Source organism: Carcharodon carcharias, chromosome 2 (genome assembly GCF_017639515.1).
Source record: "Carcharodon carcharias isolate sCarCar2 chromosome 2, sCarCar2.pri, whole genome shotgun sequence".
NCBI classification, from domain to species: domain Eukaryota; kingdom Metazoa; phylum Chordata; class Chondrichthyes; order Lamniformes; family Lamnidae; genus Carcharodon; species Carcharodon carcharias.
In genome coordinates, this window is record NC_054468.1 from 67159748 (window position 1) to 67174156 (window position 14409).

Sequence of the window (14409 nt, forward strand, 5' to 3'; positions counted from 1 at the left end):
CAATTGAATTGCAAAACTATCTCTAATATTATTTCTGATGGGTTTTAGATTATTTTCTACCAGTGTTTTGTATGGCATACAGCCTAATGTATACCTCAAAAATAAAATTAATAATGAATACAGAGAAAAAAAATCTCAAATTTGTACATAACTCTACTCATTCTATATCATGCAATCAACCCAACAATTTTTCTTTTCTGCCTTGTGAAGTCTCTGGGCCTCACTGAGCCTGCACCCTGTTAATATCATTACATAGAATGAACAGCACAGAAACAGGCCATTCAGCCCTACCAGCCCATGCTGGTGATTATGCTCCTCCAAGCCTCCTCTCACTCCTCCTCCATTAAGTCCTTTCAGCATAACCTTCTATTCCTTTGTTCCTTGTGTAATTGCTTATCTTTTCTTGATAGCAGACAGGATTAGAATCTAAGATAAAATCAAAATACTGCAGATGCTGGAAATCTGAAACAGAAACAGAAACTGCTGGGAAAACTCAGCAGGTCTAGCAGCATCTGTGGAGAGAGAAACCGAGTTAACGTTTCAAGTCTATATGACCCTTTTCAGAGCTGAAGAGCAGTGGAAATGTGATTAAATTTATATTGCTTTTAAGAGGGGTGGGGCAGGTGGAGCTGGATAAAAGGCCAGCATTAGGTGGGACAAAGGAGGGATTGACAAAGATGTCATGAACTAAAGGACAAAGGCAGTGTTAATGGTAGTGGTTAGTACTAGTGGTTATGCCACTATCAGCACCCTTTTTTAGCACTAACCACTACCATTAACACTGCCTTTGTCCTTTAGTTCATAACATCTTTGTCAATCCCTCCTTTGTCCCACCTATTGTTGGCCTTTTATCCAGCTGCACCTCCCCCACCTCTCTTAAAAGCAATATAAATTTAATCACATTTCCACTTCTCTTCAGCTTTGAAGAAAGGTCATGTGGACTTGAAACATTAATTCTGTTTCTCTCTCTACAGATGCTGTCAGACCTGCTGAGTTTTTCCAACATTTTCTGCTTTTGTTTCAGGATTAGAATTATTCTCCCCACTTCCTGATTTCAAATGTTGTGAAAAGTCATTACAGCACTTACTTTTTAAGACCACTGATCGAAATTTCACTTTTTTTTGAGGGTTCTGGCATTTATTCCACTCTTTTTCTCTCTCTCATCAATCAACCCCCCCCCCCCCCCCGCCATCTCCACACCACCTCCACCCAAAGGGCAGCCAAGGCATTGAACAATTCCATGAAAAACAGATAAATTCCTCACTGATTCCATCTCCTTGGGATCTGGGTCTACATTTCAATCAGACTAATGGAAATAGTGCTTCTATAGCTTGAGAGTTAGGGCAGTCTCAAATCGTATTCTGTTGGATGGAAATTCACAATGCATGCTGTTCATAATTCAGCATAAATGTTCGGATACATTTTGATACCTAAGGGTGCTTCAAATGGAAAAAGGAGCAAGGGAATCATATTGATACAGAAGGGAAGTACTGGTCTAAGGGTCACATTTTTGACACTGAATACAAGGAATATTCATCATTAGAATCATACAGCAGAGAAGGAGAGCATTTAGCTTATTTTTCCCCTTAAGTCCCAACTGGATTTTTTGCTAATAGCCATAATCTGTATCCTCTGGTTACCATCCACTATCCCATGGGAAACAGTAAATAGGAATAACTACCGAAGCCCTTAAGGATTTTGGACATTCCTCAAATATCAAATATCAGATCCCCCCTTTACCTTCCCTGTTCTCAGGAGAATAACCCCAGTTTATCTGACCTCTCCATGGAACTTCATCCCTGGTACCATTCTAGTTATGCACCCTCTCTTAAGTCCTTGAATTAATTCCTAAAGTTTGGTGCAAAGAACTGGGCACAGTGCATCAACTGAGACCTAACTAGTGCTTTGTAAACACTTGGCATAACTTGCCTGCTTTTGTACTCTAATTATAAAGCTTTTTTTTTTATTTTTAACAGTCTTCTTAAGTTGTCGAGCCTCCTTCAAAGATGTGTGTATGTACACCCTCAAGTCCCTCTGTTCCTGCAACCCCTTTTAAAATTGTACCATTTAGTCTACAATGCCCCTCTTTATTGATACTACCAAGGTGCATCATTACATGTTTCTCTGCATTAAAATTCAGCTGCCACGTGCCTGTCCATTTCACTAGCCTATGTCCTCCTGAAGTCTTCTCTATTCTCCTGTTTTACTATATTTCAGAGTTTTGTGTCATCAAAGTTTGAAAGTATGCTTTGTATACCTCAGATCAGGTCGTTAATATATATCAAAAAGAGCAGTGGTCCAACATTGATTCCTGGGGGACACCACTGCTCACTTCCTCCAGTGTTGAAAAACAGCTGTTCAGAACTGTTTCCTGTAAGGACTCCATTCCATTCTCTCAGTTCCTTCGCCTCTGTTGCATCTGTTCTGATGATGCCACTTTTCAAAACAGTTCCTCTGTCATATCTTCCTTCTTCCTTAAATGAGGCTTTCCACCCATGGTGGTTGACAGGGCCCTCAATCGTGTCCAGCCCATCTCCCGTGCATCCGCCCTCACTCCTTCCTCTCTCTCCCAGAACCATGATAGGGTCCCCCCTCGTCCTCACTTATCACCCCACCAGCCTCAGCATTCAAAGGATCATCCTCTGCCATCTCCAGCATGATGCCACCACCAAACACATCTCCCCTTCACCCCCACTGGCGGCATTCCACAGGGATCGTTCCCTCCGAGACATCCTGGTCCACTCCTCCATCACCCCCTACACCTCAACCCCCTCCCGCGGCACCTTCCCATGCAACTGCAGAATGTGTTACACCTGCCCCTTTACTTCGCCCCTCCTCACCATCCAAGGGCCAACACTCCTTTCAAGTGAAGCAACACTTCATTGCACTTCCCTCAATTTAGTCTACTGCACTCGCTGCTCCCAATGCAATCTCCTCTACATTGGAGAGACCAAACGCAGACTGGGTGACCGCTTTGCGGAACAGCTTCGGTCTGTCCGCAAGCATGACCCAGACCTCCCTGTCGCTTGACATTTCAACACACCACCCTGCTGTCATGCCCACATGTCCGTCCTTGGCTTGCTGCAATGTTCCAGTGAAGCTCAACGCAAACTGGAGGAAACACCTCATCTTCCAACTAGGCACTCTACAGCCTTCCGGACTTAAGATTGAGTTCAACAACTTCAGATCATGAACTCTCACCTCCATCCCCACCCTCTTTCCGATCCCCCTTTTTCCAATTATTTATATATTTTTAAAATATATTTTTCTTTTCCCACATATTTTAAATTTATTTTGATCTATCGTTTTAGCTCCACCTGTTGGCCCATTTCGATCCCTTCCCCCAGCCCACTAGGGCCATCTGCCACTTGTCCTGCTTTCTACCCTTAATGTCACCATTAGCACATTCCTTAGATAATATCACCATCGTCAACACCCCTTTGTCCTTTTGTCAACGACATCTTCGGCAATCTCTTCTTTGTCTCCACCTATCACTGGCCCTCTATCCAGCTCTACCTGTCCCACCCCCCTCAACCAGCTTATATTTCATCACATTTCTATATTTCTTTAGTTCTGATGAAGAGTCATTGGGACTCGAAACGTTAACTGTGTTCCTCTCCACAGATGCTGTCAGACCTGCTGAGTTTTTCTGGCTATTTTCATTTTTGTTCAGAACTGTTTCCTGTGTTGTGTTCCTTAGCCAATTTCATATCTGTACTGCTACTGTTGCTATAATCCCATGTGCTATAATTTTGCTCCAAGTCTATTAAGTGATATTTTGTCTAAATCCATGTACTCAACGGCAACTGCACTACCATCATCAGCCCTCTCCCTTACTTCTTCAAAGAGCTTGATCAAGTTAGTCGAACACAATTTGCCTTTAACAGATCTCTGTCCTAGCTTTCATTCATTAACCTGTATTTTTCCAAGTGCCAATTGATTTTGTTCTTGATTAATCTTTCAAAGTTTTCCCACCGATCTTAGGATAACTGGTCTATAGTTACAGGGTTTATCCCATTCCACTTTTCTCAGTACGGGTGTAACATTTGAAAACAGGCTGTTTGCAACTTCAGTGTCATATCTGACCCTAAGATGAGCTTTCAACCACATGTCTGGGCCATTACTAAGACTGCCTATTTTCACCTCTAACGTTGAATGATTTGACTCCATCTTAGCTCATTTACTGTTCAAATCCTCATCCATGCCTTTGTTACCTCTAGAATTAATGATTCCAATGTTGTCATAGTTAGCCTCACATGTTCCACTGTCCATAAATTTCAGCTCATTCAAAACTTTGCCTGCATCCTAACTTGCACCAAGTTCTGTTCACACACCAACCCGGTGCTTGCTGACCTACAGTGGCTCCCAGTTGAGCAGTGTCTCAATTTTAAAATTCTCATCCTTATTTTCAAATCAATCCCTATGTCTATAAACTCCTTGTTCCCAATAATTATCCAAGATATCTTGCTCCTCAAAAGTCTGACCTCTTGCACGTACCTGACTTTAATTGCTGCACCATTGGTACCCTAGATTCCTAAACTCTGGAAGTTCTCCCTAAACCTCTTCACCTCTCTTTAAGAAGCTTCTTAAAACCTATACCTTTGACCAAGCTTTTGGTCTTCTCCCCTAATATCCTGCTCTGTGTCATAGTGTCAAACTTTAGTAACGCTCTTGTGAAGTGCCTTGATGTTCATTCAGCAGAAATATAAATGCATGTTGATGTTGTTGCAACCTTCCAGTCTTCTGGCACTAGTTCCATACCTAATGAGAATTGAAAGATTGTGGCTCGAGTCACCACAATTTCCACCCTTGCTTCCCTCAGCAACTGAGGTTGCATCCCATCTGGACAGGTTGACTTTTCTACTTTGAGTCTTTCCAACCTTTTATGTACTAGTTTACATTTAATATGAACAGAATATGCTGCGCTGATTGGGCGGTGCTCGATTCTGATGCTTCTGTGTTTGTTGTGGAAGTGAGTTCCATTTTCATGCACTAATGCACCCTGCTCCCCCAAGCACCTAACCCCAACCTAAATAAAACACTGCATGTTGTGGCAAAATAATTTTCTTGCTGCAATATTTCATATTTTATTCCAGCAAACCTGCATTTGTGGTGTGCATCATTCTTCTGCTCTTTGTTCTAACAGGAAGTATAGGAGCCCTTTGGTGGGATCCTATCCATCGTCTACTGTTTTCTGGAGCATCTGACCACAGCATTATCATGTGGGACATTGGTGGGATGAAAGGCAGGACTTTACTGCTTCAGGGTCATCAGTAAGTGATGAGTCACATTTGTGCTACTGTCACACCCTTGTGTTACTGGAAACCTCTATCATCTCTCACTAATTAAAAGTTCAAAAGTTGGTTCTAATCTAAAATGTTGATAGCTGCTGCTGTCTGTATTAATTAGTTAACTTTCTAAATTAGCTTTGTTGGTTTGAGTTCTAGTTTATTTTAAGCCTATCATTCTCTTTCTTTTACACACGTTTAATGCAAACATTTGGAAAAGCTTTTTATTAGCCATTGCGTTGCAAGTGATGCAGTGATATATTTGATGTGATATGTATTGTAATGTTTGTTTGAATTTGTCAAAAAATTATTACTGACGATAGTGCAGCTTAATATTACAAAATGATTTTTCTTTCCTGTACAAAAGGCTAGTTTGAGTTAAAGTTGGCTATGTTTAATGAAATAGAGTTTATATCCTTGTGGATTAGGACATTGCAACACGTGATACATCAATATGCTATACCACAGGCTGTAGGGCAATAGGTTATATTTCCTGACTGAGATGGGAAAATGTATAATCATCATGGAAATAAAGTGCTTCTCTGCCTGAAGAGAAAAAGCCTGAAAGACTCAATCAATCCTCAACATCCAATGCCCCAGTAGCTGAGAAATGGCACTGGGAGAAGTTTGGGAAGAGGGCACCTATTCTCTTCACTGGGGAATTGTTTATTGTACAGAGAATCATAAGTAGATGAAATATTCGATTGGAATGTGACAATACAAAAAATCCTGATGGCTCAGCGACAAATGTGCCGCTGGTGAGATAATGAGCTCCACAAACTAAATAGGACATGGTTTTCATTTTGTGTCTGTGTGAAGCTGGCAATAATAGTTCAGTTTACATCGCATGTTTTCATGGCAGAAGAATTTTTCATAAATGAATTCTGAAGTATATTAATTGCTCTGGAGATACACTCAGCTGGTGTTGCTACATTTGGCTTTAATGTGCTTTGAATTAACAAAGGAAAAATCATCTGAGTTTGTTTTCATTGTGATCAAGGGACTCCTGTTGGAAGTAGTTCTATAGAGGCAGGCTAAGTAAGACTCATAGAATGAGATTTTAACTCACTCCAAGCCCAATCATTTGCAAGAGTTAAAATGCGGCCCATAGTGAGGCTTTTGGTGTAAATCCTGATTTTATTTTTTCTCCACCACCTCCCTTACCTCCCCCTGCAATACCCTCAAGTTTGAATCTCGTAAACTCTGAAGATCTAAAATTAGTGCACAGTCATTTTTAGGTTAGTTTATCTGTCCTCTGACTCTGGCCTCTTGGACTCTTCCCCCTGCCTTCCCACGCCCCTCCTTTGCATCACCTTTCTTTTAAATCCCTCTTTGATCACTCCTAATATTTTCTCCACTGCCTCAACATCTTTTTATTTTTGTACCTCTAAAGCACCATGGGATGTTTTTCTACATTTTAAAGGCATTCTAGTTGTTAACTGAATAATGCTATGATACTCTCTGCTGTGGTAATAACTTCCAGTAACTAGCTTGTTTGACAGGATATGGTATTTTTAGCCATCAATGAAAAAATGTGGATGAACAAAATCTTTCATCCACTTCTTAGTTTGCCAATCTCAAATTAGACTGGAAAAAGCTAGTCACTCTCAACAGCTCCGGCCAAATTACTAATAGGGCTGACATTAAGCTTATCTTCTTGCATGTTCGTCTTACTTATCCATTTTTAAAGTTATTTACTCTTTCTGTACCACTATGATCCATGCCACGTTTTCCAGCCCACAAACACTGGCATCTTATGTTTTTAATGGGTGACATATTTATGGAACAGCATTACTGGTCACCATAACCTTAGGAGCTACAAACATTTTGTTCAGTGTCTGGTGAAACTGCGGTGGCATCCTTTAACAAGGAGTGGTTGTCAGAGGAACAATGTATCAATTGATTGTTGTTCCTTGCGTATTGACATTGACTTGCACCTTACCTGCCCTGCTTATATACCCCGAAATGGACGGTCTTCATCTTCTTCCTTCTTCAGCCCCTCCACCTGCCTTTAATAATTGGGCATCCTTTCAAATGTGGTCATTTTATTCTTGGAATCATAGATTGATATCGAACGGCTGGAGGTCATTCATCCCACAATGCCTGTGTCTTCATTGCATGTCTTTCCAAAATAGTGAAAGAGCGGACTTCCTGCGTTTCACATATTTTAAATCTACATTGTCGTAGAAGTGTAACCTCTATAAAGAAGTTGTTTCTTTTACTGGATCATTTTAACCCAATTTATTAATTATATGGAAAATATAATGCGTATGATTGTAAAGCTGAACTTAGTGAATTTACTGACCCTTTTTAAATGGGTATTTATCTTTTTCTTGTCAGAATAAATTACACCTTTTACTATTCAAAGATAAACCTTCAGTGCACCAAAACAAAACTTTGAATGATTTTCATATTTAAAATATTGTCTTGGAACCCAAGTAATGTAGAAGTAACTATTTGACCTACTTCACTGGGTATGATCCTAAAGGGCAAGTTACTAAACAGGACTCTTGCGGGAATTTTTTATAGAAAGGTAACTTGTTTTTCTGGAACTGGATCTTCTAATGATAATACCAGTTGAAGGGTCATGAGGACTCGAAACGTCAACTCTTTTCTTCTCCGCTGATGCTGCCAGACCTGCTGAGTTTTTCCAGGTAATTCTGTTTTTGTTTTTGTTTTATATCTTTGAAAATGCTATTTGATAATTTTTGAGTATCCTCCGGTGGTCCCTTCTGAGGACAAGCTCTGATTTTTGCATTGGATTCCTTCAACAGAGTAAGACACCCATAAATCAGCCTTATCTCAGGCAGGCAGGCAGGCTGCTTGCCTATTTTCAGGTCTACCAGAACATGATATGAGGCAGATCTTGGCCATTAATGTGGTAGCCAATGTGTCCTATCCCCTCCCAATGTTCAATTCCTGGCAACTAATTTGACATGTATGCCTGTAAGTCAAATTTCTCCCCCAATGTGTCCATTCACCCTAATTTACATTAGATTGTTAATTTAAATCTCACATGGCTGAACTGATGGAAGTTGGAGATGCTAGTTCTTAAAATGCTCAATCTAAAAATCAATGTGGCGGGAATTATGTACATTATTTTGCTTCAAAAGAATACATGCAGCTGTGCAAGGTGAGAGGAAGATGACTAGCCCAGCAGGTTTCACTGCATGATGGGTAAAGGTGAGAAGGAAGGGGGATAGTTCCATTGGTGGGGTCCCCTATGCCCTTTGGGGGTACTCTGCCCCCCAAGATGCACTTCCCCCCACCCCACCTTGCTGGGGTCTCTGATTCCTCCCCCAACCAAAATGCCTGGACTCACCTTAAAGTCTGGTTTTATGTCTTGGGTAAATGAGTTCATTGGCCTGCCAAACTCTAACTGCATGCCTTCCTATGTTCTCCTCAATTACTGCTTGCAATCAATAATGGGGAGAGATTGATGCAAGAATAAACAGTGATGGTTTATTGAGACATAGGGCAAAGCTGCAGATCATACGTGCTCACTCAGAAACCTCCAGAACTTGACTTACAGTTCCCAGTAGCCTGTGGTGTACAGTGATTCATCAGTGCTGCCACATGCTCAGTACACTTATATTCTCTCAAAGGGTCAGGGTACCTCACCTTACCACATCCCACCACCTTTACTTAAAAGTACAACAGACAGGCTTAAAACACATTAACTGTTTACAGGTCAAGTCTCTCAGGAGGCTGTCTTTGGCGGGTTAAGCGTCGTAGCCCAACAACCTCGGCTGGTGTTTCCGAGACCTCCTTTTCATTGTCCTCAGTGGATGATTTCCCCACCTTTCGGGTGTAGTCATGTTCACTCCTGCTGCCCCTCCCCTCCAAGCGGAAACAGATAAAGGGCAGCAAGCACAATGCAACACAGTGATGAGCTACATGATGTGTGAGGAGAAAGAGGAAAAGGGAAAAGGAAAATTCTTTTTGTATTTCTTTCTTAGGACTGACAATTTCTCTATTTCTTCCTGTGTGTCCTTTTCATGGGAGCACTGACCCGTATCTCTGTCTTCTCTTTAGTTTTGCTGTTGGCTGGACTAGAGTAGGACATGAGCTCAGTAGTTGGGTTTTCCAGCAGCCCTTCTGAGAATTAAGGGCCTTCTAGCTTTAAAACTTCAGGGCTTTAAATCACAACTTCAGCTCTTCCAATTCTTTCCTATTCTCATTAATAGTTTTCTGGAGAATCTCATATTGTTGCCTCTTGTCAGCTAATTAGCAGGCCCTCAAGATTTATTTCTCCCAGCCAGTTCATTCCAAGGAGACTCTGTCCCCTGCCTGACATTACAAATAGGGGTAATTTTGCAGACTGGTCCTCATACTGCACCTTGATTTGACATACCCCTTTCACATTTAATTCTTTGCCTGTGTATGTTCTCAGCTTTATGCCCGAAACTTCTAACTGCAAAGGAATGGGTTCCTTTACTCAGATATCTAAATGTATTCTCTCCAATGACAGACATCGACGCTCCCACATCAACTTCCATCTTAATGGGTTGTCCACTAACTGTAATGACTACTTGGATTGGCTCAGTTCTACCCACTTAGAGGTTATATAGCGAATGGATGTCTAATTCTATTTCTTCTGGCTCCTCCTTGAGGCATATTTCACAATTTCTCCTTCTGTCTTTATAGTGTTGTTTTAGCCTTTTTCTGCAGTGCTGCCTTATGTGGCCATAGCAGTGGCAGAAAAAACATTTGACTTGTTTGAGTTGTCGTTCACTCACTGGAGGCCTGGATGTATTTCTCTCATTTATTTTGTGGGTTTTCACTGCAGTACCATTGTTTTTCAATGGTCTGGAGCTAGAGAGCGTTTCTTGTCTTTTCATGGAGTCCAAAGTTTTCGCACCTTTTGTTGCTGGACTGTCCAGCTTGACCAGATGGACAACACCATTTTGTGTATCTTTTATAACTTTGGAATTTCTAACGGCACACTCCATCGTGGCAGCTAATTCCATTGTCTTATTGAAGTCCGGCCAGCAAACACCTTTGGATAGCATCATCTCCAATCCTGCATATCAGCTGGTCTCTCAGCATATCACTAATGGATGTTCTGAATTTGCAATGCTCAATTAATGCCTTTAAAATGGCCACATAGCCAGTTATTGTCTCCTCCGGAAGCCTGCTCCTTGAATTAAACTTGAAGCGCTGCATTGTAACAGAGAGCTTTGGTCTCAGGTGGCTCTGTACAATTTTTATTAACTTGTCGAAAGTCTTCGAGTCTGGGGCGCTAGGTGACTTAAGGCTGCGGATCAGCCCGTATGTTTTGCTCCCACACGAGGGCAAAAGAATTGCCCTCCTCTTCTCCTTCCCTGCAATGTTGATAGTGGTTAAAGAAAAAAGTTACACGTTGGACATACTGAGACCAGTCTTCTGCAATGGGGTCGAATGGATCGACACGCCTGAACTGCGGCATTGTGAACGACTGCAAAGGAACTGCACTTCCGATAGACTTTTCAGATAATGACAAATTTAGCTGTTTGTCTTACTGCGGAGTTGCGCTCTCTGTGGGGTCTCTTCTAATTTTCTGCCCACAGCCATTTTTCACATATTTATCCTTTTAAATGCATTGACACTTTAAGAGCAGTCACCATTTTTTTTTAAACTCTGTGTCTCTGCAGCTGTTGGCTTTTTTCTGCTGGGCTTCATGCTCTTTTTGAGTTTTGGTGGGATTCCTGTAATCGTGATTCTGCAGGTTTTTTTAAAATTTTAAACTGCAGCACTGCTTTCTGCTCCGATTGGCTGTCGCCTATTTTCAAGGAAAGTATAAATGCTCTTTCCACTGCTTTGCTCACCAGTCTTGAAATTTATTTTCTTTTGTTCTTTATCCCTGTCGCCACTTTTATGTCTTGGGTGAATGAGTTCTTTGGACAACCGAACTCTAACTGCATGCCTTACTATGTTTTCATCAATTACTGCTTGCAATCAACAATGGGGAGAGACTGATGTTAGAATAAACAGTTATGGTTTATTGAGACAGGGCAGAGCATCAGATCATACGTACTCACTCAGAAACCTCCAGAACTATACTTACAGTTCCCAGCTGCGTGTGCTGCACCGTGATTAGTTAGTGCTGTCACATGATCCATACACTTGCATTCTCTTAAAGGGACAGGGTACCTCACTTTACCACATCCGGCTGCACGTGTTATTACTATCTTTAAAAAAAAATTATAGTAACTTCATTTTGGGGGAAATTTTACAATATTCCTTGCCCCACTCCCCCAGTCAAAAAGTCGGTCAGCGCTACGCTGACTTTAAATCTGGCTGCCCCTGCCTGGGGGCAGCCTTAATGAGATGCGAGTGGGACTTTGGCCCCTCATGCACAGGAAGGTCCACCCTCAAGATCTGTCAACCAATCAGTAGTCCAAGCAGTGCTGGTAGCAAGCAGTGGCTTTTGCTCAGACGACAAGGCAGTCCCCAGGAAGGAAGAACATGGATACTGGATGTTAAGGTAAGTCCAGGCATTTTGGCTGGGGTGGGACCAGAGATCCCAGTGAGGGGGGTGCAGGAGGTACAAGGTGGGGATATAGCATCTTGGGGGGCAGGATTCCTCCAATAGGCACAGGGGACCCCACCAAAGGAACTATCCCCCTTCTTTCTCACCTTTACCAGTGCAGTGAAACCTTCTGGGCTAGCCATCTTCCTCCTGCCTTGCCCTGCTGCATGTATTATTGTGGTGGAGGCAGAATAAGGTCCTTATGTGATCATTAATTAATAATGCAACCACTTAAGGGCCTCATTAAGCCTAGGGGCAGGCGGGTTGGCTGATGCCTTACCTACACCCCGTAAAACAGGTCAGGTGTGCACTGGAAGATGTTGGGCTGGCCACCCACTTTACAACCCCCCGCCTTCAAATATATGCTGTAAAATTCACCCTTTTGAATTTTAGATTTTTGCAGGTGGAGGTTTATGCAACTTGAGATTATATTATGCACATCCCATTTTAATTTCAATTAAAATGCCATGAGATAAAATGTAGTGAATTCATTTTCTCAATATGAGGGCTTTCTTTTTGTGAAACTGGTTACATTTCTTCAGGACAAGTTATTGAAAAGAGTAACTTGCTATTATTTATGTTCACTATTATCCTCTTTGGTTTCTGAATTATCTTTGTATTTTTATTTTTAAATTAACTAAATTAATTTTAACTTGGAAATGAATTTGTTATTTATGATATTTACCTATTGAGAGTGCACCAGACTGTTTGTTTAATGTTAACTAGTAGGTTGATTGCCAACCCTCTAAGGCAGAGATTGCTGAAATGTGCAGCCTTTGTATCATACTGGTCAAAGTCTGTTTATAGAAATCATTGTTAAATCATTGAAAAGGCGGGGGGGGGGTGTGGAAAGCTTCTATAAAAGAAATAGGGTGTTTTGGTGGAAATTCTTTGGTCTGACTGGAGATCAGTGACTAAGGAGACCTTCACTTTACAGAAAGGGATATGTGTAGTCATTATTAAGTGCTGACTTTGGTTCACAGTTGTTTTCAATGTCTAACTGTGGCTGCCAAAAAACTGCTTTAAGAGTAAATGCTGTTATGGAATCCAATATATGTATATTTTAGTAATGTGAGTCTCTAATGCTTAACAGACTTCTGATTTGTTTACAGTGACAAAGTGCAATCTCTGTGCTACTTGCAGCTAACACGGCAGTTGATTTCCTGTGCTGCTGATGGGGGTATTGTAGTTTGGAACATGGATGTCCAGAGAGAAGAGGTAATGAACTTGTGCTTCTTCAAACATGGACATAGTATCCTAATAAAATACTCTGTTGCACCTTATCACTTTCCAAAATTGTCAAGATCTGTATATTGAAATAGAGGATCTGTATATTGAGGTAAAGGATCAGCCAAGATCATATTGAATGGCGGATCAGGGTCAAAGGGCCAAATGGCCTATTCCTACTCCTAGTTTCTATGTTTCTAAAGTGAGCAAATATTGACCACAACTTATCCAAAGGTGGACTAAATGTGGCCAGTTCATTCATTATCCAGTGGGTCATAATAGTGGCTATATATCCTTAAACGATCCCCCAGAATATATCCTTTAATTGTAATTTGTGTGCGGAACTTTACTTCTATGACAATTTATTGTTACTCTATGCTGCTCGGTATTGCATTGGTGAAACTAGTCTAACATATAACAGTTACAGAAAATGTGATAACCAATTCAAATATTGATAGTAATTTTATGGTAACATGGAACAATATCCACAACAGCTCTATGGCTTACTAATGAAACTGTTCATATCTTGGGTTAAAATAGGCCTGCAATTTTAACACTGGGATTTTTTGGGATAGTTTCACCTCTTTAGTGCCTGCTTGTGACATAGTGGGGAACAATAAAATCTCCTCTTATGCTCATAATAATCCTTAATGAAACAAATGTATGTCTGTGCACATGTTGTAGGTGTGGAACATGCAGGTCTGGATAATAGTTATATCCAGATCTTCCACTTAGAGGCACTGTGACAAATATACTGGGCAAGTTTAAAAACATTAAAGACTATCCCTTGTGCCTAATGGCGTATATCAAGGAATCTTGAAGGAGATGAGGGAAGAAATACCTGAGAAATTGTCAATCTTTATGACTGCTAGTAAAGCGCCATCACATTGGAAGCAAATAGATAGTTAGATTTTCAAAAGGCTGACAAATCTGAGCTGGGCAACAATGGACCTATTACCCGAACTTTAATACTAGACCAAATAATGGTAATCGTACTGTTAGATTATTATACATGTACTTTTCTAGGTTACAAAATAAGAGATGATCAATATAGATTTAAAAGCAGATGACCATGCTTCCTGAATGTCTTTCTGGGCATAATTTCTATGTAATTCATCTCTTATGACATTGAAACAGGCCATTTAGCTGAACCAGTTCATGTTAGTGTTCATGTTCCAGCCCATCTTAGACTCATGCACCCACACAGTCCCCATATCACTATATCCCTTTTCCTTCATTCACCTATCTAACCTATTTATAAATGTTAACCTCATCTCTGCTTCCATCATTAACTCCAGCAGTGTATTCTACAGCCTCACGATCCTCTGTGTAGAAAGTATTTCTCCTGGCCTCAGTCCTGAATCATTTGCATTTAATCTTACA

General features: G+C 41.0%; 1 protein-coding gene across 1 annotated transcript in view; it reads left to right on the forward strand.

The window, feature by feature from the left end:
- wdfy1 (WD repeat and FYVE domain containing 1) overlaps window positions 1–14409 on the forward strand; it is a 79983-nt gene that overhangs the window by 48522 nt on the left and 17052 nt on the right. The window contains exons 7-8 of the mRNA XM_041213155.1: window positions 5147–5273; window positions 12912–13017. Of these exons, the coding sequence (XP_041069089.1) occupies window positions 5147–5273; window positions 12912–13017 (233 nt within the window). The remainder of the gene's footprint in view (window positions 1–5146; window positions 5274–12911; window positions 13018–14409) is intronic.